At 35.8% G+C, this 26,193-nt stretch overlaps 10 protein-coding genes and 4 non-coding genes across 14 annotated transcripts; 6 read left to right on the top strand and 8 right to left on the bottom strand.

Moving 5' to 3' along the window:
• Positions 1-13: 13 nt before the first annotated feature.
• NPR3 (Npr3p) lies at positions 14-2,662 on the bottom strand (the record flags this gene model as incomplete). The annotated part of the gene is made up of 1 exon (XM_003675883.1): positions 14-2,662. The coding sequence occupies one exon, from the start codon at positions 2,660-2,662 to the stop codon at positions 14-16; it is 2,649 nt and encodes an 882-aa protein (XP_003675931.1).
• Positions 2,663-2,843: 181 nt separating this feature from the next.
• On the top strand, positions 2,844-2,915 carry NCAS0Ctrna1H. Its single transcript has one exon. It is a non-coding gene; the product is annotated as a tRNA-His (tRNA).
• A 192-nt stretch (positions 2,916-3,107) lies between these two features.
• Positions 3,108-5,030, bottom strand: SSA2 (Hsp70 family chaperone SSA2; the record flags this gene model as incomplete). The annotated part of the gene is made up of 1 exon (XM_003675882.1): positions 3,108-5,030. One exon carries the CDS (start codon positions 5,028-5,030, stop codon positions 3,108-3,110), a length of 1,923 nt encoding a protein of 640 aa, XP_003675930.1.
• A 483-nt stretch (positions 5,031-5,513) lies between these two features.
• Positions 5,514-7,049, top strand: CDC3 (septin CDC3; the record flags this gene model as incomplete). The annotated part of the gene is made up of 1 exon (XM_003675881.1): positions 5,514-7,049. One exon carries the CDS (start codon positions 5,514-5,516, stop codon positions 7,047-7,049), a length of 1,536 nt encoding a protein of 511 aa, XP_003675929.1.
• Positions 7,050-7,282: 233 nt separating this feature from the next.
• NCAS0C05740 (uncharacterized protein) lies at positions 7,283-9,691 on the top strand (the record flags this gene model as incomplete). Its single annotated transcript, XM_003675880.1, has 1 exon — positions 7,283-9,691. One exon carries the CDS (start codon positions 7,283-7,285, stop codon positions 9,689-9,691), a length of 2,409 nt encoding a protein of 802 aa, XP_003675928.1.
• A 124-nt stretch (positions 9,692-9,815) lies between these two features.
• Positions 9,816-10,553, bottom strand: MRPL15 (mitochondrial 54S ribosomal protein mL57; the record flags this gene model as incomplete). Its single annotated transcript, XM_003675879.1, has 1 exon — positions 9,816-10,553. One exon carries the CDS (start codon positions 10,551-10,553, stop codon positions 9,816-9,818), a length of 738 nt encoding a protein of 245 aa, XP_003675927.1.
• Positions 10,554-11,079: 526 nt separating this feature from the next.
• Positions 11,080-12,330, top strand: ATG39 (Atg39p; the record flags this gene model as incomplete). Its single annotated transcript, XM_003675878.1, has 1 exon — positions 11,080-12,330. The coding sequence occupies one exon, from the start codon at positions 11,080-11,082 to the stop codon at positions 12,328-12,330; it is 1,251 nt and encodes a 416-aa protein (XP_003675926.1).
• Positions 12,331-12,899: 569 nt separating this feature from the next.
• NCAS0C05710 (uncharacterized protein) lies at positions 12,900-17,930 on the top strand (the record flags this gene model as incomplete). Its single annotated transcript, XM_003675877.1, has 1 exon — positions 12,900-17,930. One exon carries the CDS (start codon positions 12,900-12,902, stop codon positions 17,928-17,930), a length of 5,031 nt encoding a protein of 1,676 aa, XP_003675925.1.
• A 909-nt stretch (positions 17,931-18,839) lies between these two features.
• NCAS0Ctrna3I lies at positions 18,840-18,913 on the bottom strand. Its single transcript has one exon. It is a non-coding gene; the product is annotated as a tRNA-Ile (tRNA).
• A 1,723-nt stretch (positions 18,914-20,636) lies between these two features.
• NCAS0Ctrna3L lies at positions 20,637-20,732 on the bottom strand. Its single transcript is given in 2 exon segments — positions 20,637-20,681; positions 20,694-20,732. It is a non-coding gene; the product is annotated as a tRNA-Leu (tRNA).
• A 238-nt stretch (positions 20,733-20,970) lies between these two features.
• On the bottom strand, positions 20,971-21,885 carry GTR2 (Gtr2p; the record flags this gene model as incomplete). The annotated part of the gene is made up of 1 exon (XM_003675876.1): positions 20,971-21,885. The coding sequence occupies one exon, from the start codon at positions 21,883-21,885 to the stop codon at positions 20,971-20,973; it is 915 nt and encodes a 304-aa protein (XP_003675924.1).
• Positions 21,886-22,540: 655 nt separating this feature from the next.
• On the bottom strand, positions 22,541-24,703 carry TIF4631 (translation initiation factor eIF4G; the record flags this gene model as incomplete). Its single annotated transcript, XM_003675875.1, has 1 exon — positions 22,541-24,703. The coding sequence occupies one exon, from the start codon at positions 24,701-24,703 to the stop codon at positions 22,541-22,543; it is 2,163 nt and encodes a 720-aa protein (XP_003675923.1).
• A 314-nt stretch (positions 24,704-25,017) lies between these two features.
• On the top strand, positions 25,018-25,620 carry ALG13 (N-acetylglucosaminyldiphosphodolichol N-acetylglucosaminyltransferase catalytic subunit ALG13; the record flags this gene model as incomplete). Its single annotated transcript, XM_003675874.1, has 1 exon — positions 25,018-25,620. The coding sequence occupies one exon, from the start codon at positions 25,018-25,020 to the stop codon at positions 25,618-25,620; it is 603 nt and encodes a 200-aa protein (XP_003675922.1).
• An 83-nt stretch (positions 25,621-25,703) lies between these two features.
• On the bottom strand, positions 25,704-25,777 carry NCAS0Ctrna1V. The gene has a single exon. It is a non-coding gene; the product is annotated as a tRNA-Val (tRNA).
• Between the last annotated feature and the right edge of the window lie 416 nt (positions 25,778-26,193).

The raw sequence follows: 26,193 nt of genomic DNA, 5'->3' as shown, positions 1-26,193 counted from the left end.
TGGCAAATTACACTCACCAATGATCAATTTCAATCAAGTACTTATCCATCACATTTAACAGTTTCTTAAGATCATGTCGCGCGATATTTTCCTTCGAGGTGACCAATTCCATCGGTATTCTGCCATTGAAATATTTAAACAATCTGTTGAACAAAATTTGAATCTCCGAAGGTTGATCACTTATACATTTGAAAATCCATCTTTTCTCCAATGCTGTGGCTCTCTCGGGATTCAAAATAACAGTGTAATCCTTTTGCAATTCTGGATCGTCATATTCAAAATGAATCTCCTCATCGTCCTCTTCTCCTTCCTCATCATCATCAGTACCACTATTAATATCAACTAGACCACTTTCTTCATTCTTACCTATCACAGCAACAGTATTATCTATGCCATCCTTGGTATTTTTCTTCTTCTTTTGAGAATTAGAAACATTCTTCCTTCTAAACCCCTCTCTTTCTAAATCTTCATCCACCATCATCTTAATCCTCTTGTCAACCCTTATGTAAATAAAGGTTAATAATTGTGTCATATAACCGTGCTTTATTAGCCATGCCAGTGCACCAAGATAAATTGGTTTGTGTTCCTTAGATGGGATAACATTATTAAAAAACATTTTATTCTGTTCACTATTCTTAGATATGGAACTTAAAAGTATTGGCAGTGATGGTAACGATGAAAATCTATCTCTAAATGTTAACTCATCCTCTTTGAACTTATCAACTGAATATACTATGGGTGAAATGGGGGACAAAATGTATGAATTCTTAGAGCTCAACGGAATAATAACTCTGGCATGCCTCCAATATATCAAGTGTAAACTACAGGATCTTAAAATGTTATATTGCATTGAATTTTCAATTGTTGTCTGTTCATTATTATCTGAATCCAAATCCAGTATTTCGTCAATGATATAATGATACGACCTAATGGGGATGGTTGGCTGTATTCGTTTAACCAAATGACGAAGAATCAAATTACCAATAACATCCTGATGGGAAAATTTATCTAATGTTTGCAAAATATTTGTAGGATCATCCAGTAGCAACAACGCATAATCTAATATGTCATCATTTTCGTTCTCTGTGGAATCAAAATCGTTTTGTGCAAATTGATTAATAATTCTACTATTCCCCATATACGAATTCCCCATTGTGGAAGTCTCAGGTTGCTCCATGTGTTGCCCCTTTGCAGTATTGTTCTCGTTATCTACATCATCCATCTTCCATGCAGTACGTCGCATAGAGAGGTTCTCCAAGAATTTGTTATTTAAAATGGATGTTAAATAACAATTCTCAGCTATGGGACTTGTCTTGAAATTTGGTAAGATGTTAAATTCATTTTGAATTGGTATTTGAAGAGATATAATTTTGTCATCCCCCAATTCAAGGCATGCTATTTCATTTTGTTGTAATTTATCAACGCATTCGATCAAAGACCTGGCCAACGATGATTTAGATAGTATCCGTTGATAATAATATTTCGCTTTTAAATTTTCCTCTTTAATGGATTTATATTTATTTGAATATTTTAGCACTCTCTCACGTTCTCTTAAAATCATGGTACATTGCTGAGAAACGTATGAACTCTTTGCTTGTAAATATCGTAACAAGAGTGAGAGTTTCGCAACGATATATTGGTACATATCATCAACTCGTTTGTTATATTCGGTTAAAGGTGGGTCCATGATAAAACAAACATGGAACATATTCATATTTTTATCTAGATCATTTATGTCATCCATTTCTGATTGTTCCACATCAGACATTCGCGCCCTCATATGATCAGTTTTCTCGTCACCTGTTTCATACCCTTCATCAATAGTATTTGTATTTGACAAGCTTGTTGACTTTTGCCTTCTTTTCTGTCTCGAAGTGAGGCTACCTCCACTACTCGATTTCTTGGATTTAACGGATTTGGTTGTGGCATTATGTCGTTTATGCCGTTGTCTTCTCCATTTCCCGTTGGAATCCACGTGTACAGGTAAACCTAAGAATGCAAATTCATCTACCGTGAATTCAAATTTATTATTACACATTTCTCTTTCTGGTGAACAAAATTCAGCAACAAAATCGGAATCGAAACCAAATATTTTGTTCAATCCTTGGAAATTTTGTTCAAGAAAATAATTTTCATTAATTGCAATATCTTCTAACGATAAAGTTTCCATATCACTATTAAGCTCGTCATTAACTTCATCTTCACTGTCCATCAGCACTGAATTTTCGAAATCTATACTCGAATTCGTATCTGTTTTCTTATGAAGCATACCCAATAACTCATCAGCACTCATAGTCTGAGTAATATCATTAATGGAAGATATATTCGTGTCAGTTGCTGGAGATTCTGTCAAGGGGACCGTAATGCTTTCGAAATCAGAACTCATGGAATCATCTGCATAATCAGTGGATAATTCACTATCACTGAGTCCAATCTCATCCCCTTCCTCATCTACAAACTTGGTTCTTTCCTTCTTAAATGATAGAGTAGAATTGGAAGCCGTTGTTGATTTCCTTTTTCCCTTGAGTTTGGAATCATTCATCAAATGTACAAACTCTGCCGTAGTAGGTGGATAATGGAATATTAATTGAGGTCCTGAGTGGGTCGAGATAGTGAGGTGAACCCCCAACAATCTTGTGTTTGGTGATAAGTGCTCATTCATTAGTTACTCATGAAGTCGTTTCGTTTCCTTTCTTTGCCAGTTTTGGGTTAATTGGCGTTCAACATTGAGTATCATTCTTATCATTCGATTGAGTTCATTGAATTCGATATTGTTATGCTGAGATCATATGATATCACACGTCGCTCATAGCTCCAGTTTATCCAAAGGTGTTATTCACTTTGCCATCTTAGTATAGTGGTTAGTACACATCGTTGTGGCCGATGAAACCCAGGTTCGATTCTTGGAGATGGCATTAATTTTTTTATACATTTTAAACCACCGAAAACTACAAAGTATACAGGATATGATTCTTGATAATTGATACTATATTTTATTTTTATTAAATTATGTGAATGAAAATTCTAGTCTCTATAAACTTTGACAATTATGAAAATGAATTTATACATTATATTATTTTTTTTACTATTATTGTTCGTTAAAATGATTAATCAACTTCTTCGACAGTTGGACCTTCAGCTTCTGGAGCTGGAGGTGGAGCACCACCAGCTGGGAAACCGCCTGGAGCAGCACCTGGTTCACCACCAGCAGCGTACATCTTAGACATGATTGGGTTGGCAACTTCTTGCAATTCCTTCAATTGGTCATCGAATTCTTCCTTAGTGGCGGTCAAGTTAGAGTCTAACCAAGCAATGGTTTCATCAGCCTTCTTAGTGACAGCTTCTTTGTCAGCTTCTTCTAATTTATCACCAGCTTCACTGACAGTAGATTTCAAAGAGTAAGCAATGGATTCCAATTGGTTCTTGGAAGCGATTCTAGCAGATTCCTTTTCATCTTCTTCCTTGAACTTTTCAGCTTCAGCAACCATTCTTTCAATATCATCCTTGGATAATCTACCCTTGTCGTTAGTAATGGTAATCTTGTTAGACTTACCAGTACCCTTTTCAACAGCAGAAACATTTAAGATACCATTAGAGTCGACATCGAAAGTGACTTCAATTTGTGGAACACCTCTTGGGGCAGGTGGGATACCAGATAATTCGAACTTACCTAACAAGTTGTTATCCTTCGTCTTAGCTCTTTCACCTTCAAAGACTTGAATTAAGACACCTGGTTGGTTATCAGCATAGGTGGAGAAAATTTCAGACTTCTTGGTTGGGATAGTAGAGTTTCTTGGAATCAACTTGGTCATGACACCACCAGCGGTTTCAATACCTAGAGACAATGGAGCAACATCTAACAATAGTAAATCTTGAGTCTTGGAAGATTGGTCACCAGTCAAGATAGCAGCTTGGACAGCGGCACCGTAAGCAACAGCTTCATCTGGGTTAATGGATCTGTTTGGTTCCTTACCGTTGAAGTAGTCAGTGACCAACTTTTGAACCTTTGGAATTCTAGTGGAACCACCAACAAGGACAATTTCATGGACAGCGGATTTGTCCAACTTAGCGTCTCTTAGAACCTTTTCGACAGGGTCCAAAGTGGATCTGAACAAGTCAGCACACAATTCTTCGAATCTAGCTCTAGTGATAGAAGTGTAGAAGTCGATACCTTCGAACAAGGAGTCGATTTCGACAGAGGTTTGAGCAGAAGAGGATAAAGTTCTTTTAGCTCTTTCACAAGCAGTTCTTAATCTTCTCAAGGCTCTTTGATTGGTAGTCAAGTCCTTCTTGTTCTTTCTCTTGAATTCTTGAACGAAATGGTTAACTAATCTGTTATCGAAATCTTCACCACCCAAATGAGTATCACCAGCGGTAGCCTTAACTTCAAAGATACCATCTTCGATGGACAATAGAGAGACATCGAAAGTACCACCACCTAAATCGAAAATCAAAACGTTTTCTTCACCACCCTTCTTGTCCAAACCGTAAGCGATAGCAGCGGCAGTTGGTTCGTTAATGATACGTAGAACGTTCAAACCAGCAATGGTACCAGCATCCTTAGTAGCTTGTCTTTGAGAATCGTTGAAGTAAGCTGGGACGGTAACGACAGCATCGTTAACTTGACAACCCAAGTATTGTTCAGCGGTTTCCTTCATCTTACCCAAAACCATGGAGGAGATTTGTTCAGGAGTGAATTGCTTAGTTTCACCCTTGAATTCGACTTGAATTTGAGGCTTACCTTCGACGTCAATCAACTTGAATGGGAAATGCTTAGCATCCATTTGGACTTCTGGGTCAGAGAAGTTTCTACCAATCAAACGTTTAGCGTCAAAAACGGTGTTAGCAGGGTTCATGGCAGCTTGATTCTTAGCAGCATCACCGATCAATCTTTCAGTGTCAGTGAAAGCGACGAAAGATGGAGTAGTTCTGTTACCTTGGTCATTGGCCAAGATTTCGACTCTGTCATTGGAGAAGTGAGCGACACAGGAGTAGGTAGTACCTAAATCAATACCGACAGCCTTAGACATGATTGTTGTATGAGGAGCGTATGAATTGATGATATGAAAGGGAGAAATAAAAAGAGACAAGAGAGGCAAGAAGCAAGAGAGAGGACACAGAGTTCCGAACCTGGTATATTTATATGGATGGACGCTGAATTTATCATGGAAGGTCGTGGAAGGTTCTTCTCGAGCGAGGCGAAAGTTCGAGAAAAGAATAAGAATAATAGAACTGAAGAGAATCTCATCGAATTTTTCAGATTTCTCGAGAAGAATTATGTAATCAAACTTTTTCTTGAGGTCACCTGACCATTTTCGTTAGATATTACATTAGGATTACCCGGTGTGTATCCGGGTAACGGGTTTGTTGTTCTTGTGGTTTCACTGTTCATTGGGAATTGCAAATCAATTTCTGTCGAAATCAAGTGAAATTTCAAAATGATAAATAAATAAACAGTTCCATCAAACTTGATCTCGAGACTCATCCACACAGCAACAGATCCATCACCCATTATGAGCAGTCCCAGGATCCCACAAGAGACCCCTCACATCAAGAAGGAGGAAACCAGCACCATGGACACCAGTTCTTTGCACAACGGCAATGACAATGGCATGCCATTCCCACCAAGTGGACCTACCGCTACCGTCCCATCCTCTTCTTCAGAAATAAAACAAGAGGAATCTCAAATTTCCATGTCACAATCTTTTGAACAACCTTTGGCACAAGGACAAGTCTTACCACAACAACCAGACTTGAAAATTATTCATCGTCAAATTAATGGATATGTGGGGTTTGCCAATTTACCAAAGCAATGGCATAGAAAATCTCATAGACAAGGTTTCAACTTGAACATTCTTTGTGTGGGACAATCAGGATTGGGGAAATCTACTTTGATCGATTCATTATTCAATACTAATTTTAATGAAAATGCCACCACTGATATCGATGCCAAGATCGATTCTTTGAATATTGATGGAACCAACGAAGATACTGATGATAATGATCAAGAACTAACTGAACAAGAGGAAAAAGATGAAGGCGTCAAGATTAAGACTTCTTCTACTACCATTGAAGAAAATGGTGTCGTATTGAAATTAACGGTGGTGGATACTCCAGGATATGGTGATTCCATTGACAATTCCAATAATTGGATACCAATCATTAAGGAAATTGATTCAAGATTCGATCAATATTTGGATGCAGAAAATAAAATTGATAGATCCACAATTGAAGATATGAGAATTCATGCTTGCCTTTACTTTATTGAACCAACTGCACATTTCTTAAAGGAGTTAGATTTGGAATTTTGTAAGAAAGTCCATTCTAAGTGTAATTTGATCCCAATTGTATCCAAGTCGGATATCTTAACAGATGATGAAATTTTAAACTTTAAGTTAAGAATTAAAAATCAGTTGGATCAAGCAGGAATTAATCTGTTCCAACCACCAATTTATAAATTAGATGATGATGAAACAATTACTATGGCAAATAAACTATACGAAACTTTGCCCTACGCTGTGGTAGCTTCCACAGATTTAGTTAAAAATAAAGATGGACACACTGTAAGGGGTCGTTCTTATCCATGGGGGGTAATAGAAGTGGATAACTCTAGCCATTCAGACTTTAATTTACTAAAGGATCTATTAATTAAAAATTATTTGGAAGAATTAAGAGAAAGAACAAATAATGAATTATACGAAAACTACAGATCAAATAAATTAATTAAATTGGGTATCAAGCAAGATAATTCAGTCTTCAAAGAATTTGACCCAGAGACAAGACAATTAGAGGAAAAGCAATTACACGAAGCAAAGCTCACTAAGTTGGAGACGGAAATGAAATCAGTATTCCAACAGAAGGTGTCAGAAAAGGAAAAGAAATTACAAAAATCTGAGGCTGATTTGTTCGCTAGACATAAGGAAATGAAGGATAAATTAAATAAACAACTAAAGGCTCTAGAGGAGAAAAAACACCAATTGGAAATCTCAATATCGAATCAAATGACTCAATCACCAATTGCTCAAAAGAAGAAGGGGTTCCTACGTTAGTAATTAGTCGTCTTTTACCGTTTTTTCAACGCTTTCTTTATAGTCTATATATATATTTCTAACTTTTCTATGTATGTTTTTTACGCAAATCCCGCTTGTTTACAAAAATATAATTGAAGACGTTTAAGAACATCGATCAGTGCATCAATTTACACAGATAACTTTGCAAGCAACTCAATTACATTCAACTCATTTCATAAACTCACCAAACCCTGTCACATATCCACGACATCATGTCGCAATCTGATGAATCCATGGAACAAGAATTATCAAATTTTTACCAAACATTGAAACAATCCATACAGGACCCCAACTCAACCACAGCAAACACATTAAGAGCACAAAAGGCAAGGGGCAAACTATCTAAATTATCCATTGCCCAAGTATACGAACTAACCACGGATGTGCATGACGAATTGCAAAGACGAACCGCAACTAAGAAGGGTCAACAACAACAACATGAATACTTATTACCAAGGGCCGAATTTCATACTAAGAGAAACCAAGCCAGGCAAAAATTGGCGACGTTATCCGGGACAAGATTCGACGATTTATTGCATGATATCTTTGGTGAGTTGCAGAGACGTGGGTTTGACAAGCTTAGGAAGATAGAACCATCAAAACCCTTACAATCGTCCGTAGTCAAACCTTTGAAGGCGCAGATAGATTGGTCCTCCTCTGAAGGTGAAGAGGATGAAACTGAAGAAGATGAAGTTAAGATTCACAAAACATTAGACTTGGATGATGTTTCTAATTTGGAAACAAATGTTCAGAGGAAAAGACAATTGAATAATGAAATTTCACAACAGGAGATTTCCTCAATACGATCATCCATGACACCAGATGATGATACGACGCCGTTGCTACCACATCAAAAATTCAATAATAACAACAACATCAGCAAAGATAATGTATTAAAATTGAACTCCAAGATTGATGAATACATTAATTCAACAAATTCCATCGATGACACCATTAATTTAAACCATTCTCCCGTGTCAAAACATGCTGAATTCAAAAGGCTGTCCAGGCCAATTAGAGACTCTCAAGTAATAAATAATATTCAACTTCAATTATCAAACTTAACAATACAAAACGAAAAATTATCCATCGAAAATGAAACTTTGAAACAGACAATCATCGAATTGCAATTACATGCTAAGGCAGACCCTGTCAAAGAAAAGCAATTTATAAAACCATCATATGTCAACCCTAAAAGATTGGCTAAGTATATTGACTCTCAAGGGTTTATACCATTAGACGCTATCGATATCATTTACAAGTGGATTTATAAGTTTTTTGATGTAATGGCAAATGCCAATACTAGTGAGGATGATGACCCAAAAGCTCAGAAAAAAACTTCTAAGCAACTGTTTGAAGTAATATCCAAAATATCACATAATATTTCACAAATTCTTTTATTGGTAGATGTTCCGGAATTTCAAGATCAAGTAGTGTTACTGAGAGCATCATTATCACATGCTATAACGTCAATTAGATATTATTCCATCTATGGACCATTACTTCCCAAGATTACTATTCAAGCAGCTGTCTCAGAAGTAGCATTTGCATTTTGTCAGTTGGTAAGTAAATGCAAGATTAGAATGCCTCCCCATCCAACACCATCCATGGCGAAGGAGCCATATATTGAAACACCAAAATTACCGGATTTCAACGAGTCCTCACCAAAAGCCATAAATAGCCCTGCCAATTTTGCCATGTTCCTACATCATGACAAAGATCAAGGTGAACAACGTAATGGAGCAATACCTGGTACGACCAGGTCACCGGTGAAGCTATTAAAGATTTCAGAGAAAGTAAATTCTGCCAATAATAGTAGCAACAACGTAAGTATAGATAGTGATTCAAGAACGCCATCAAATAATGTGATTTTCTCTCAGGTAATCAATAAAGTAACAAATGGTAAATCTATTGAAGAGAATAATAAAAGGAATCCTAATGGAGTATTATCACCAAGACTAACACCAATAAACACCGGTCAGCCACCTGCCCCAAGAAACTTAAGAGGTTCGCATCATATTGATAACGTCAATCATCAAATACCCATTGATCAACAACGAATAGCGACGGAAAAGATAAAGACGTTTGAATCTAGTAATGGGATTGGATTAAGGATACGATCTCCTCATATCAATAATGATCGAACACAAAGTAGCAAGAAGGGGAATAGTATTTTCGATATTAATGATGAGAATAATTCCATTTCTGATTTATTAGTATACTTAGAACCTCAAACGATGAGGGTCATTCAGAATACTCAAAAATTGTTAGATTATATCAAATCTGAAAATTCGAGGCAAATTGATTTGAGACAATTATCTAACTCCATTGCTATTTTAATTAGGCGAATGACTCATGCCACTAAGAATGTTATGTCACAATCCAGATACTTCAAGCTAAGAGAAAATGGTAAATGGATAATTGATAGTTTAGATGACTGTATCAAGAGAATAACACAAGTGTGTCAATTAAATGAAAATGGTTCCTTGAATGAAGGTGTCACTGGTGACTTCGCCCTAGCTGGGCAAATTTTAAAACAAAAATTGGCTGGAATAGCATTTGATCTATCTAAATGTACCAAGGAGTTGGTCAAGGTTGTCGAAGATACCGGCAAATTATAGAGTGTCGGTTTCGATAATAATAGTTAAAACAATAATGTATGTACAGGTATTTATGAGATTATAGTAATCTATGTAAACGGCTTTCGCTCTAAATTATTATTATATTTAGTTAGTTATTTTATTATCATTCCTCTCTCGTGCTTCTTACCCCTTCGGCTGTAGTATGTTCAGGAAAAGAATGTTCATTTGTTATATCGATCAACGATATGGGATTTGAATTCTCTTTTAATAATAATTCATCAACAAATTTTGTAGCCTTCGTTTCACCATTAGTCGTTAGTATGGCACCAACCAGTGATGTGGTCACAGTAGAAAATACAGTTGATTGGCCATTACGAACGCTATTACCCAGAGGATCTCTCATTTTCCAGAAAACAAAGCCCTTCAATTTATTAGAGATGATGAATTGAGCAGAGGTTTCCCTAGAAACCAAAGTTCTACTCTTTATCGAACCCAATTGAGAAAAGTCAGGTTTAATTGATGCTGATTCATGCAGGATGGAATGAACAGATGCTCTAAATTTTATAAATTGGGAACCTAACAAACTTAATTTTTCATTATACGGTCTTGAACCATGAGCAAACGATTTGTGTGTCATACATTGTAATATAATATCATTTGATAAATCGATTTGGAAATCGTTCAATCTTAATATGGATTTGATTTGATCATGGTACGTTTCCGGCTTTAACGATTCATAATTTAGTCCATTTGGATTCTTCAAAAACGAAGCTGGATCACGTTTTATACCACGGATACGTGACCCTGAATGCAAGTATGTCAAATACCTTATCGATTGAGATCGTGATATGTGGACCATAGAGGTGCCCGTCGATGATAACCCTATCAGTATTTGCTTCATTATTGCCAAAGTTTTATTATTTGTGAGGAGAAAACGTTGGGCAATTCACTAGGACAATAAAAGACAGTCAGAATATTATATGGGAGGGTTCAAAGCAGGGATATGCCAAGCAATGGATTGTATGCTCTACCTATTGAAGTGTCTTCTCTCTGTTTTGGATTATAAACTGTTTCCTTGTATGGTCAATCGAGAAATCCGAGTTTCCAGCCCCATTTAGCCCTACATTGTAAGCCCTATCTAAAAAATGTATTTGCCCTAGGGCACAACAAGAAACATGCCCAATTCTTAGGGTTAAAGGGCTGTGTTCACTGTTTTTGATAGTACAAAAGAAATTAAGGTACTCCGACGATGAACGATGATAAGAGCATTATTACAGTCAAGCCATTTCTTTATTGTTATTTAATACATAAATTAGTAGCCAGATTTTAAGATTTTAAGATTTTTATCAATAGGCACTCACCAATATTGGGAAGCTGAGTTTAGAGTTACAGAAAATAACAAGTAGAAGCCAGTAAAGCAAATCAATATGAAAGCCAAAGATAATCAGTTGAACAATGATGAAGAAAACAAGTGGAATTATGTGAAGATCCATAACAAGCCACACAAGACATCAAAGGATGCCTTCCAAGGTATTAATTCTACCTATTTGAGCAACTCGCTAATGGGTGAACCTTACATTGATGAATATGATGCAGACATATTGTCTAACACCAGTAGTGATGATTCTGTTGACTACACTTACAAGAACAATGATAACCCTTTTTCGCTCCCTGAAGAATATGAGCCCAAAGGTAAATCAAAATCAAAACAAAAGAAAGGGAAGAGACAATATGCTGAGAATGTAAACTCTTTTGATTGGAATGTTCATGATGATAATGGTACTGATTCTGTTTCCACTATAACAGGTTCTAAGCAGAAGAATGAAAATTTTACTGTAGATAGTTCCTATGTACCACGACCACTAGTATCTACGTCAGCATCTGTTTCGACACCCGTGCCTGCACCTTCACCAACACCAGCTACCAAATATACTAAGCACAAACCTGAATGGACTGAGGAATCATTGAAGATGAAAAAGAAACAGTTACCATTATATAATGAGAGGGGAACTTCATATAAGACATCCACGGTAATCATTTTAACTTCAATCATCTCAATTTTATTGTGTCTCGGTGGACAAAGACTATATATGAATTATTATCATTCACGCATTACAAATAATAGGTTTTATGACAGTATTGATCTAAGAAATTATGAATCTTCAATGCATGACGTCCCTCATTGGAGTCCCAGTGGCAAGTTTTATGTTGATTTTGATCAACATGTAGCTTATCCAATAAAGGGTAATGATTTAATCGGTTGGAGGAAGTACAAAACTGATGCAAAGATATTCTGGCATAGAACTAAAAACACTTTAGAAAGCAACCGTAGGTTGCAAGGTAGTGTTCTTCATTGTAAAGTAATTTCAAAACTGGCCTGGAATAATGTAAAGTTTGCTTCCAAAAAGATTCATAAAGGATTAGTTGTCACCTTCTCTAATTCTAAGAAAATAGGTTCTATTTTATGTTACAAATACCAAACAGGCCTTCCCTATGTGAAGAAAACTTTAATTCAATTTCAAAAACATATCAAACACTCTGTCCTTATTTCATTGAAACAGACTAAACGTGCTTCAGCATATCTTTTAAGGGATTTTTCCATTTCTCAGTTATTTAATAAAGTTTGCTGTAATACAGAGTCGTCTTGGGACAGGATCAAGACATTCTGTAGATTTTAGAGTAGTCGAACAAGAAAGATATTGAACAGCCTTGTTATGATCGACCATTTGCTATTATGATTATTACACTTTTTATTTATTTTTTCTACCTTTTTATAAATTATTGATATTGTTATTTAGTTACATACATTCCTCATCTACATATTCTTAACTTTGGCTTTTGCTCTTCTTATTTCTTTGTCCATCTTGACTATGATTATACTACCGAGTCATATGCGACGCTTACGTAATATAGCCTTCAAGAAAAATTTTCGCGATCGTCGAGAATAAGCAGAGGGAAAATCAAAAACCAGGAGTAAATAAAACAGGGAGATCTACCTGTTCACTTTGGTTCATAGCTGGTACTTAATCATATAACGACTCTCCAGGAAACGAAGGGGTACTACAGGTTTCAAACTCCGTCACATATCAAGTCTACTTCGCTAATTTTGGTTTGGGACCTTCCAGAATTTATTCGCTCTCACTTACAAAACCCCAAGCACTACATCATAGGCAAGCTATCAGCCCTTATCTGGAGTATATATTATCATCAAGGGCCGAGTTGAACTGAATTATATTGAACCACTGAAATGGGAGGTGTTAAGAAAACAACGAAAAATTCTGTTGCCAAACCTGACCAAGATGAGGGACCAATGTCAGGAACAAACCCATCATCTCGCAACACATCAAGGTCTTCTAGTGTATCCACTTTGCCTCGACAGCGGAAGGCATCCGCTGTGTCGCAGAATTCCTCCTTAGCATCCTCAACATCGTCTTCCATGACGGGAGGTGCTGCCTCCATGAGCATTAGTAATGCACAATCTGGTGGAGTTCGTCCCATTGACATCGTAGTGGCACTATTTGACTTCAATTACCCACTAAAGAAGAGTAATCAACATTTATCATTCCAACAAGGAGATACCATATATGTTTTAAATAAAAATAATTCAGGATGGTGGGATGGGTTAACCATTAATGATAACAACAACACTAATATAAATAGAGGCTGGTTTCCTCAAACATATACTCGCCCTTTAAAGGAGAGTTCATCATATAATTATTTCCATAGGAAATTTGGCTCCTTTTCGAATAAGAGTTCAAGGCGAGGTAGTGCTGCATTAAATGTCATTTCTGATGATCCATCTAATACTAATGCAAACAGTAATAATGATAGCACTTTTTTGAATTTACCAACAACGTATGTGGCTGGAAATAAGAGTAAAAGTAGACGAAGTTCCAGGCACACATCATTTGCATCCCTTCCACCCACATTTAATGAAAACAGTAACGAAACGGCAACGACGACAACACCAAGCAAAAAAAATAGTGGTGATAATTATATACCAGTAGATCCCTTGCAAGTACCATCTAATGAACAATCAAATAGGCAAAGCAAAAATGGGTCCACAAATAATAAGATTACCGTTTTATCTCTCGAGGAGGTACAAATGATAGTCACTTCCATTCGTTCAAAATCTGCATTTACATGGACTCCCGTCCCAACATTATCGAATGATGGTAACGATGTAAAATTACTTTATTATAATAAGAAATTGGATATTTATTGTTCAGAATTACCCATGTGTCAAACTAATGAGTTAGATTTGAAATCTAAGAAAAATAATAACAATGGACATAAGGAAAGCTTGAAATTCCCACAGGATGATCATCTAGTAGATTTGACCCCCCGGGATTTATCCAACGTGGAAACCATATACAAATCGAAAAATTCCGGTGATAATCATAAGAACAGCAAGAGAAATCAGAAGATTGCTGAAAGTAAGGATAATAAAGACAGAGAGGAAAGTATCACATCAAAGGATACCACAATATCGACTTCCAATTCACAACAGAAACTGTCGTCACAGGCAAATTTAGAAGTTATGTCACAACAACCTTTACATTTGCCCCATCGTGCCATTCTTTCGAAATCAGATTTGTTTTATCAGCATTCGAGAGATATTAAATTGTGGTCAGAGTTACAAGATTTAACCATACATTATACCAAGATGACACATGATATGTTTATTAGCAACGATCGTTTCAATTTTATTAGATCTTTCAATTGGATGTCAAATTTAATAGTATTCACACAATTATCCTGTAGACTGACGCAACAACAAATAAAGGCCAAGAATTATAATAAAGATGTAAAGAAAATTTTGAAAAATTTAATTTCATCCTTATCCAAAATCAGCATAACATCAAGGATTTATTTCGATTCTATTGGGAGTTCTTTAATATTGAGTACAGACGACAATAGGGCGACTCAATCAATTCCAAACATGAATTCAAATTTGAATACTCCCACAACAGAAAATGGTGACGATGACGATGAAGAAGATTTATCTGTTGGTAATTCTCCCAAAACGAAAACATTTATCGGTAGTACTAATAACAATTCAAAGAGGAACATCAGTACGAGTACAAATGAAACGTTGACGGCAGCTAGAACTAGAGGTTCTATCATGGATATTGATAACTCTTTCTTATTTGATACAAACAAGCGTTTTGCAAATGTGACCACGCCGAGAACATCTGTTCCCAATGAAACAACGGATCCTTCATTAAATGCGACACCAACGACATCCACTAGGGATCCCAGACATATGGTTAAATCAATTTTTGAAATCATAGATCATGAATTTCTCAAATTTTATAAAAATGTCCAAACTTTGCATCACCTTTTACAAACCTCGGTGTTAGCTAATGATTCTCTTATTTTACCGCAAATATTACCGAGGTTTTTCAAAGGTTCATTTAGTGGTGGTTCGTGGTCAAACCCTTTTTCACCATTTATTTATGCTTCTAAATTTGGAACCGGTAATACAACTAATTCAAACAGTAGTGAATCATTTCTCCGTCGTTCTACAACCTCTTCGATATCAGGATTGCCCCCAAAGATGGCTGATGCAATCGCATTAGCATCAGGTCATAGTGTTAATAGTATGAGTGAGTTATCTCCTGAGCAAAGTTCCACTGGAGCATCCTCTACGATTCCAAGAGGTGCTGGTGGTTTATCATCTACATTAAGTGCCATAATGCATTCATCTGCAACAAACTCTACATTTTTCAATAGGCCTTCACATGATAGGACCTTTTCTAGATCCAGAGTCTCAAAGAGGAAATCCAATTATCCATTGAATTATGGAACTCTAAATGCAATGAAGAAAGTCTCTGGAGAAATATATGAAAAGTTTAATGGTGCTAGTGGAGACGAATTGCAGAAGATGACAGGGCCTATGACTAAAGCTCGTAACTTGGAATTAAATTCGAAGACATATGAACAGATTAATCAAAATATTATCCTTATGGAAATTTTGGAAAGCTTAGATTTGACTATTTTCATCAATTTGAAACGATTAATAAAGAATCCACCTGATATATTGGATTTAGAAAGTGAAGAATTCTTGAAGCATGCCATGTCTTCAATCTCTACAGTCTTGACAGAATTTTTTGATGTGAAACAGGCATTCCATGACGTTGTCATTAGATTAATCATGTCTACACAACAAACAACCTTGCAAGATCCATATGTTTTCTCTTCTATGAAATCGAACTATAAAATCGGTTGTTATGAACCTATTTCCTTAATGGGCGCCAGTTCAGAACATGGTAATACTAAGCAAATAACTAAGAAAAATGAAAAAGTTGCAAATGACCTTTACAAAACATTGCTGGATCAAGATGTAGAGGTTAACAAAGAACAATTTCTAAGTATTACTGATGATTTCAAGGATGCGTGTGAGAAATATGTGGAGATAGCTAATATATCATGTATTATCGTCGAACAATTGATCGAGGAAAGGGAGAATTTATTAAATTATGCTGCTAGAATGATGAAGAATGATTTGACGACAGAATTATTAAGAGGTGAACAAGAAAGGTGGTTTGATTATTCTTCAGACTATAACTCAGAAGATGAATTGGATAATGATATGAATGATGTTGCAGTGGAGGATGATTATCTAGACGAAATTGAAAGCAATGCTGTCGCAGACGAAGATAGTGATCAACCATCCACCAAGGACTCTGATGCCGCAAGTGATGATACTCCTTGGTTCTTGCAATCCGAATATGAATCCAATTTAGTTTATGATTTAAGAGGTAGAATTAGAGGTGGTACAAAGGAGGCGTTAATTGAGCATTTAACCAGTCATAAATTGATTGATCCGGCATTTAGTGTTGTTATGTTAATCACCTTTAGAAGTATAATGACGACGAAGGAATTTTTTTATGCATTAATTTACAGGTATAATCTTTCACCACCGGAAGGGTTAAGTTTTGATGAATACAACATATGGGTGGAGAAGAAACTAACACCCATTAAATGCCGAGTGGTTACCATTATGAATACTTTCTTACAACAATACTGGACACCTAATTATCACGAATCTGGATTATCAGCACTATCCAATTTTGCTAATTTTGCCATTAGTGAAAACATTTCTGGTGCAGAAAATTTGTTACAAAATATCAATGAAAATATTCTTAATATGTCGGATGAAGATAAATCAGATAGTGAAAAGAATGAATTCACATCTCCTCATACGTCATTTTCCGTGGACTCTTCCACTACCATGACATCTAATGACAAATCCGCAATTAGTGCGGTAAAGACTTTATCACTTTCATCCGCGTTGAATCCAACAGCTAATTTATTAAAATCATCACATTCCAAATTACTTGATATTGATCCGTACGTTTATGCTCAACAATTAACCATTAGAGAACATGAACTTTATTTGGAGATCACAATGTTTGAATGTCTTGATAGAGCATGGGGGTCTAAGTATTGTAATATGGGCGGTTCAAGAAACATTTCTAAATTTATTATGAATGCAAACTCTTTAACGAACTTTGTATCATATACCATTGTTAGACACATGGATGTGAAGAAACGTTCCAAATTGATCCAATATTTCATTACCGTTGCGGAGCATTGTAAAGATTTGAATAATTTCTCGTCGATGACAGCTATTGTCTCAGCATTATATTCTTCACCAATCTTTAGATTGAAGAAAACTTGGTCCAAGATACCAGTTGAAATCAAGAAAAGTTTAAAGAAATTGAACAGTTTAATGGATTCCAAGAGAAATTTTATTAAGTATCGTGAATCTTTGAAATTAGTAAAGGATGTTCCGTGTATCCCATTTTTTGGTATTTATTTGTCTGACCTAACCTTTACATTTGTGGGTAACCCCGAGTTTCTTCATGGTACGACAGATATTATAAATTTCAGCAAGAGATCAAGAATAGTGGATATCATTGAAGATATTTTAAGCTTCAAAAGATTTCATTATAAATTGAAACGTTTGGATGACCTTGAAGGTATGATTCAAGATTCTTTAGAAAGTATGCCTCACATTGAGAAGCAATATCAATTATCATTGAAAGCTGAGCCAAGATTAGAAAGTACAAATAGTGCGATGAATTCAAGCAATGACATCTTAAGCGATACGACAGATGAAGAGGGTAACATGGAAGGTATAAATCAAAATGAACATTTCCATCACCATCACCACCATCACCACCATCGCCCATCCAATGAAGCCTCGGAGGATGGGGGCCACATTCTTAAATTTGGCAAGAATAAACAATCCGCTAAATTATTTGGCTAATTGACTATATAGGAAATACTACGTTACGTAAGGGACAGTTCTGTTAATAATTAATAGTCATAAACGCATGATAGATAGATAGATAGAAAGTCTCAGTTTTGGTTCCGTGGATGCCCAAAAAGACACAAAAATCAAAAATAAAGTGTTAAGTGTCCCCTATTCCAACGATTACGTAATCGAGTCAGTCATTGTATTGTTAGCCGTTGCGCCGAAAGAGGCGGTGTCGGACAGACGGGTGCTAGTTTATCAGGATGAAATCTCATTGAATACAGATAACGGTTGTGTTTGTTACCTTTACAGTCATTAAATCACACTTTCGTTTCTTTAATGTTACTAGTCAGATAAGCCAGACTGTCATCAGGGTGGCAATAGACATGTTCGCAAATCTATAAAAGGACAGTCATGCTCTCTTGTAGACTTGACTGAAAATCGTTCTCTCTTCTTGCTTGGATACATAGATACACACACAACACACAACAAATATAAAAAACAATGTCTTTTACTTATACGAAAACAGCTTACATGAAAGCCATCAAATCTTCATCTGCCGCACTCAAACAGCACTCTATTTTGAAAAATGCTTACGCTCCAAAGCAACATTTGGATATAAATGTCAGAAACAACAGTATAAGGAAGGTGGAGCAAGGGACCTTTCTAAGGCCCGTCGTTATTTCAAGTGACAATAATAGTGAGGATATTGAAACCGTATCGGGTCATTTGAGAGTATGACTGATCTTCTGCCTACCTGACAAATGCATTGAAATAACTAATATCTATATATAAAAAAGATATATTACATTCTTATTCATATAAACTATTTACCTTCTAAAAGATAACATTCATGACTTTAGTTTATTATATTTAATTTTGATGGCACTAGTAAAAAAAAACTGAGAGGACAGAAAAATATGATCTCTAGCGGGATCGAACCGCTGATCCCGGCGTTATTAGCACCGTGCCTTAACCAACTGGGCCAAGAGATCAATTTGTGAAATTTCATTTTTACGGACAAGATTTTATTCTTTTAGTAAAACTCTTAGATATTTTAAATAAAACAGTTTCTTGTTCCAAGATATTAGTAGATTCTGGATGGTTCATTTCAGTATTCATTATGCTTTATAATTCAAATATTTCTTTAATTCTCGCTATCTATTTAAAAAAAAAACTATTCAATCTGTTAGCGTTATTACACAGTATCCATAACCGTTTGTTATAAGTCTTTTAATACGGGTAACCGTTGGTTGGCCACCTTCGGAGGGACACGATCCGATCGATCACCGGACGTGTCAGACCACTTAGTATGCAAGTAGAGGGTTGCATTGTATTGGACACTATGTCATATGCTAACGTATATAAGCTACCATGTTGGGACGTCTTTGACTGCTGGACCCTTTGGGTATTTATTTATATTAATATATATTACTTACGTAATATAACTAAGAATACTTTGAATTAAAGGATTACTCTTAACACAATCAATATCCAGGACTTACTATAAATTTTACTTCATTTTCAATCTTCGATTCCACGTAAAGTTCGATATTTATATGTCTGGGATTTTACTTCATCTGTTTCAATTTTTCTTTTTCGTTGCACCTATTTCCATTTGGTTCTATCATCATCGTTCGATGACGTCATAATTCTGACACAGCATATTCCTTTACACGAAGTGAGTGTTTTATATCTCTACTATGATGATATGCTTCATATTCGCCGTAACAACACAGTTCCTTCCATTCTTCTTCATATATTAGCAGCAATTTCCCTGCTATTTATATGTCAAAAATCTTTCTACTTCGTCTGTTCCATTTTTTTCTTTTTTTTTTCACCTATCTTCTTTATTTCATGTTGACACTTTTGTTTTGATGCGTCACCTTGTGTTCAGTTGCCTCTTTAAAGTTGGGACCTTTTTGAGTTTGTGACTGTTCCCTACCCCATAATAGTCTTCTACCAAGATAATATCACAGTATAGTTATTCATTCATTTCCCAACTTCTTTTCATTGTGATCCTATTAACGTAAGTTTTCCTACAGGCCCTTTATAATTTGGTCGGCATGTTTAATTTCTTTTGTGAACATTATTGCATCATCACTATTATGCATTTAAAGTCAGGAGAAAGATATGTAATTGCTTGTCAAATTATACCCCCATCTTGGTGGTGGAAAAGGCTACAGGAAAATGTAGTTCTTATTTATTTTCCTTGTCGTTAATCCTCTGCGTCATTACCATTTTTATTGATTTATTTATGTCTTTCGGGAAGGCAATGTAACAATCATGATATGTACACTTCAATGGCAAAGAAGTTAACTAAACCAGTTTTCTTCAAGATTTTTTATTGGTGTTAACAAGAAGATGCCAACGTATATGTAGACATGTTATCGTCTAAAGTCAGAAATATCTGAACGTTGAAGAGGTTCAGTAATAATTAATTATTCAACAAAAGAATATGTAGTGTCTTTTGGAGAGGAGTTTTTTAAAACAAAAAGAATAAAAAGTCACTGGCATTACTAGCGATTTTTCACATGAAATATTTCGCCCTTTGCAAAAGAAGTATTTTTTTCAATGCTTTCTTGGACATTGCTTGGAAACAAATGATAGGACAAGATCATGGACATCCATATAGTTGTAACAAAAGTTCATGTAAACACAATGTTACTCTTCAGAAAGCCAAGTAAACATATATTAATGAAAAAATTAAAAAAATTATGAGAGGTGTGGGGTTCGAACCCACGCATCCGAAGATATCAGAATATTTCTTAAAGAACCTAAATCTGACGCCTTAAACCACTCGGCCAACCTCCCCGCAATTTATGGAATTATCCTTTTTCGTCACTGCGCCGGTTCTCAGAACAATGGGCACATGATCTGCAGCAATAACATTACTTAACCTCTCAAGCTAATAATAGATAAACATCAAGGAGATATCTATCCCTTCTTTACATTCGTGTAACTTTAACGAAGGACTAACAGGATTTTTTAACCACCCCTACAGCAATGATTATTATTTTAGTGCTATTAATTATTCTATACTACTTGAGAATTATGAATTTATTGACTCCTCTTGAGGCGTTACTCTAGAAGACTTCCAAATCTGTTCTAATCCCTTCTTAAATATATCAACATTATAGTCAGCAACGGTTAAACAACTTTCCATATCCGTTCCATTAGGTCTAATCACTGCAACAAGAGCGAGGCCTCGTATCATTTGTCTCAAATATATTATAAGATCGTTCCCTAACTGAGCAACATTCTTTAATTCTGGGGTTGTTTCTTTGTTTTTAATCGCCTTGGAATTATTTCTGGCACCTGCCGTTTTATATAAGTCAAAAAGATCAATTGTTACATCCACAAATTCAGCACATACTTCATAAGTCTGGATATCAACGGGATTTGAATCAGTAGATACATATATCTTGGAGTTTATGTCAAATAAAAATGCCTTATCAATTTTCGAATGTTGAATCAAATTATCAAGCATGTTTTCTAGATAAGATATTTCCGGTATTAGTTTTTGAATTATCCTAGAGAACGCTTCGTAAATGGAATGATCGAAAATGGAAGTTAGGTAAAAGGATACTTGAACCCCATCCAATCCCAACTCAAGCAGTTCTTCCCCTGTACGCTGCATTATTTCACGTTGAGCATCGGCTTTGAAGTCCTCACTTAGACCATCCACTTTATGAATAAGAACTTCGACGTTAATTGCAGGATTAACCTTATATGCGTATTCCATAATCATTGCCAAGTTTGTAATAGCATTCATATATTCATCTTGTGAGTCAATAACATACACCAATGCCCCAACACTCTTAAATAGTCTCTCAGAATCATAACTTGGTTCGAAATAATTTAGTTGCCCTGGCAATTCCATTACTGCAAGATCAATTAGGGTGGAAAAATGTTCTAGATATGGATTGGATGTCGACTCTAAATATAGAGTATCTAAAGGTTGCATATTATGAAATACCACCTTACAGATTGATGATTTACCGCATCTATGAAAAAATGATGATGTACTCGTTAGTATGATGAAACAAGATTATTCACATATTGTTTAAGATTGAAGAAAATGGGCATACCTTCTTAACCCCATAAGGAGCACCATTGCCTTAGAGTCTGTATCAGGGAGATCCATTTTTAGCGTATTCAGATCCCTTTCTTATAGTGCTTCTTCGTTATCGTTCTGATTGTTAAGGTGGAATTTCTTCTTTATCAAGCAATTTCCTTTTAGTTTCGATGATAACGTAAGCGCTCCGAGAAAAGTGTATTCAAAATTTAGATGAGGTTTGATATAGAAAATAGCATATAGTCTAGTGTTATTTGTTATACTTTGTTAAGCTTTCAATAATTGTCTAATAAGATTTAGTTTTCTTTCCTGTGAGAAATTATTATAACAAATGAAATATACAATTATACAAAGGGGTAGTCTATTAATAACAGGTATGTATGATAATGATGTGGCGATGCTACAAGTGCATGTTAATAAATAATTCATGAATTTCCAAAGTCATTAAATGATTTATTTGATAAAAACAGTTCAGTTTTATCTTTTAATTAGGTTGTAAGGATTTTACCATATAAAAAATTAATCCATATTATAACCAGTTCCCTTACTCTTCGTCGTCGTTATCGTCCATTAATGCACTGAACATGTTTGTAGCAGCAGGAGCTGCTGTCTTAGGTTCTTCCTTTGGAGGTGGAGCCCTGGAGTTGTTTCTTTGGGAGAATGATCTAGTGGTAGTGAAACTGTCCTTAGAGACTGGAGCATGGTCTCTATCTCTAGGACGATCTCTATCGCTTCTTTCACTTCTATCCCTATCTCTTCTTGAACCTCTGTTAGAATTATTTACACGTCTGGAATTAGACCTTGAGTTATTTTTCAATTGACGAGCTCTTTCTTCCTCCTCATGAATTTGTGTAATGGTTTTTGGACCACTGTCTTTCTTACCGTTGTCCCAGTTCTTCTTTCCTCTTAATTCTTGAATGTCAATCAATTTGAATTTGATTCTACTCGTTATAGGTTCGTTATCAATAACATGTTGTATTAATTGGAATAAACTATCAAGTAGAGCAGAGCCTTCCAAAGTGGCATCACCAGCTCTAAATGTATCAGTTTCAAATTGAGCACCGACCGTGGTCAATAATTCAACGACAGATTCCAAAGTTTCCTCACTTGGAGAATCAGTTAAATCCTTCATTAATCTACGGAAACATTCGAACATCATCTTACCTGTCAAAAGATTTAGACAATATAAGAACCCAATAAAACGGACTAAACCTAAACCTCTTCTTTTAGCTGAAGCAGCTTGATAATATTCATCTGACATCATTTCTGGCTCTAATGGAGTACCATCTTCATTAGTTGGCAACTTATCAGTCCAACCTTTTTGAAATTCAGTATGACATCTTGCTACTAAGTAGTGTAAAATTAATTTAGGTCCGGTCTTACCTTCATTGGTTTCATCTGCAATTTCAGGACTTAGATCTTTAACAACTTTACCACATAATTGGGCATACATAGATGACCAATGAGGTTCATCACAGGCCTTAAGGAAAATTTGTTCAATGACTAATTTCAAAGTCTCACCTTCCTTTTCCCATCTTGATTGATTGGCAATTTCTAATATTTCAGTAGAAATAGGGTCGAATTTTTCTAAAGTCAATTTGTTTAATAATGATTTCATCTTTCTTTCAACGTCTTCCTTTTCTAGCAATTCAGTAACACCATCTGGAGCAAATTTCTTTTCAGTTTTCTTAGCCTTAGACTTTGGTATCCATCTGTTCGCACTTGGTACAAATGGAGCAACTTCTTCCTTTGGTGTTTCTTCTTCTCTTCTACCCATCTCACGTTCCTTTCTGTTTGTGTAGGATCTATTTGATCTTCTGTCATCCATATTTCTTCTGGACTTTCTTTTAGAAGAGGCTCTTGAGTTTGATCTATCATCCATACCTCTTCCAGAATTGTTTCTGAAGTCACCACCGCGACCACCAAATCTGTTACTTGGTTCTCTAGATCTGTTTCCCTTCCCCATGCCAGGTGGGATAACCACTTTAGATGCAGTACTTTTGACCCAGGCTTCATCAGCTTTAACTTTAAATGTATCTTTGAATTGTAATAAGAAAGTTGGACCATAAGTATATTTAACAGTTTCCTTTTTGTACAACGGACTTGGTCCTTCAATGCCTTCAGGGTATTTAAAAGTGAAAATGTCATCGATAGGAGGTACTTCAGCTAATCTTGTCAACAATTTACTGACAGTCAATGTATTTTCATCTTCAACTTCAGTTTCTTCAGTTTTCTCGGATTGAGCTTCAGTTTCTTCTGGTTTTGCTTCTTCACCTTCAGTTTCCTTCTTTTCTTCATCTTCATCACCTTGCTTCGATTGAACATCTTGAGCAGATTCAGCTGGGGTATCTTCCTTCTCTTCCTGTTTCTCAACTGGAGCAGCAGATGCAGCAGATTCTGCAGCGGCTTGCTTCTTCAATTTTAATCTTTCAGCAAATGTTAATTGTTTTGGAGCTTCATCTGCCTTTGGAGTCTCTGGTTCCTCGGATTTAGTTTCCTCGGCAATTGGTGTAGCTTCAGCAACGGGTTCAGTTTCCTTGGCAGATTCTTGAGCGGCAGCAGCTGCAGCTGCTGCAGCTTCCTGTTCTAACTGCTTCTTCTTCTCCAGAGCAGCCTTACGAGCTTTCACCTGTTCGATGAATGATCTTCTAACATCTTCAGGGTTAGTCTCGCCTACAGCAAGTTTTGTTTCCACTTGTTCAGACATTATAGTAATGTGAGTATCGGTAATGTTCTCTTTATATTGAAATTGAATGAGAAAAGTAGATATCTAAACAACTTATTAATATCATCCAAGTTATCTACGTATAGATTCGGTTGCACTAGCACTGGAAACTATCAGACGACAAGGCCATCGAAAATTTTTCACGCTCAAAAAAATTTCATTTTGTCACCGTCCATGACGATAGGCGATTTTCAATGACAAAACGTTACATAGTGACAATCTAACAATTAAGGAAAAGGCTCCAATAGGTGAGAGTAACGAGTTTTGTAGGTGGGAGTGAATTCGTTAGAGGTGGTATGGTAAAGAAAACGTTGTTTGTTACATGTGGGGCCACAGTACCCTTTCCTCAGCTGATAAATTGTATACTGAGTCCCGAATTTACCAATCGATTAATTCGTATGGAATTCAAACGGTTGATAATACAATTTGGCAAAGGCTATGAGGAGGGATTTACTAAGCAATTGAAAAGTTTGGGTAGACTATTTCCAAAGGAATCTCCCGTTCAAGCTTCAGATTATGGAACTCCAAAGATTACAGGTTATACACTTCTTAATGATGGTAACTTTGAGATATTTGGGTTCCCCTTCTCTTCTAATATTCAAGAGTGCATTGAAAGAGATGCCACGTTGGTTATTTCCCATGCAGGTACAGGATCGATACTGGATTCGCTCCGATTGAAAAAACCATTGATAATATGTGTCAATGACACTTTAATGGACAACCATCAAGAACAAATCGCAATTAAGTTTGAAAGTATGGGGTACGTCTGGTCGTGTAAGCCGAAGATAGAGGAATTGCTTGGTTGCCTCTCTAAATACCAAACTGAAACACCAAAACTATTCCCCAATGCTCACAATGAAGAATTTTCTAATTTCTTGAAGAATAGAGCTTATAATTAGACTAATCTAAATATTCCAGACAAAAATAATGAAAGTATTAACCTTCAACCAGACCGTTTCTTTAGATATGAAAAAAATAACATTGATTTCGCCCAGGATCGAACTGGGGACGTTCTGCGTGTTAAGCAGATGCCATAACCGACTAGACCACGAAACCTACTTATTTGTGAGTTGTGTGAGATATCCGATTTATTTGAATTATTTACGATTACCAACGAATGTTGATGTTTAATTCTATTGTGTGTACCAACTAAGGTTGATGATTTATTATATTAAGTTTACCAACAAACGTTGATGATTTATTATATTATGAACAGGCATCTCTATGTTCCGGCTGGCCATGTATTTCGGCAGCCAAGCTGTACGGGTTTTCTTTTGTGTTCCGATTAGTGTTCCCTAATCAAGTCGTACAGAGTTTTAGAATGTCCTGTTATCACCGAGGGTCATGACCTCTGGAACGGTGTGTTAAATCTAGATTATTAATAAGTTTACCTATTCAGGAAAGGAAATGAAGAAATATGAAACACTACGTTAGTAAGAAAATATGGTGAAGAAGTGAAACCTAGAATGAAC

The sequence above is a fragment of the Naumovozyma castellii genome, chromosome 3, assembly GCF_000237345.1.
Source record: "Naumovozyma castellii chromosome 3, complete genome".
Taxonomy (NCBI): Eukaryota; Fungi; Ascomycota; class Saccharomycetes; order Saccharomycetales; family Saccharomycetaceae; genus Naumovozyma; species Naumovozyma castellii.
Note: the sequence above shows the minus strand (reverse complement) of the source record. Positions and strands in the feature narration are given on the sequence as shown.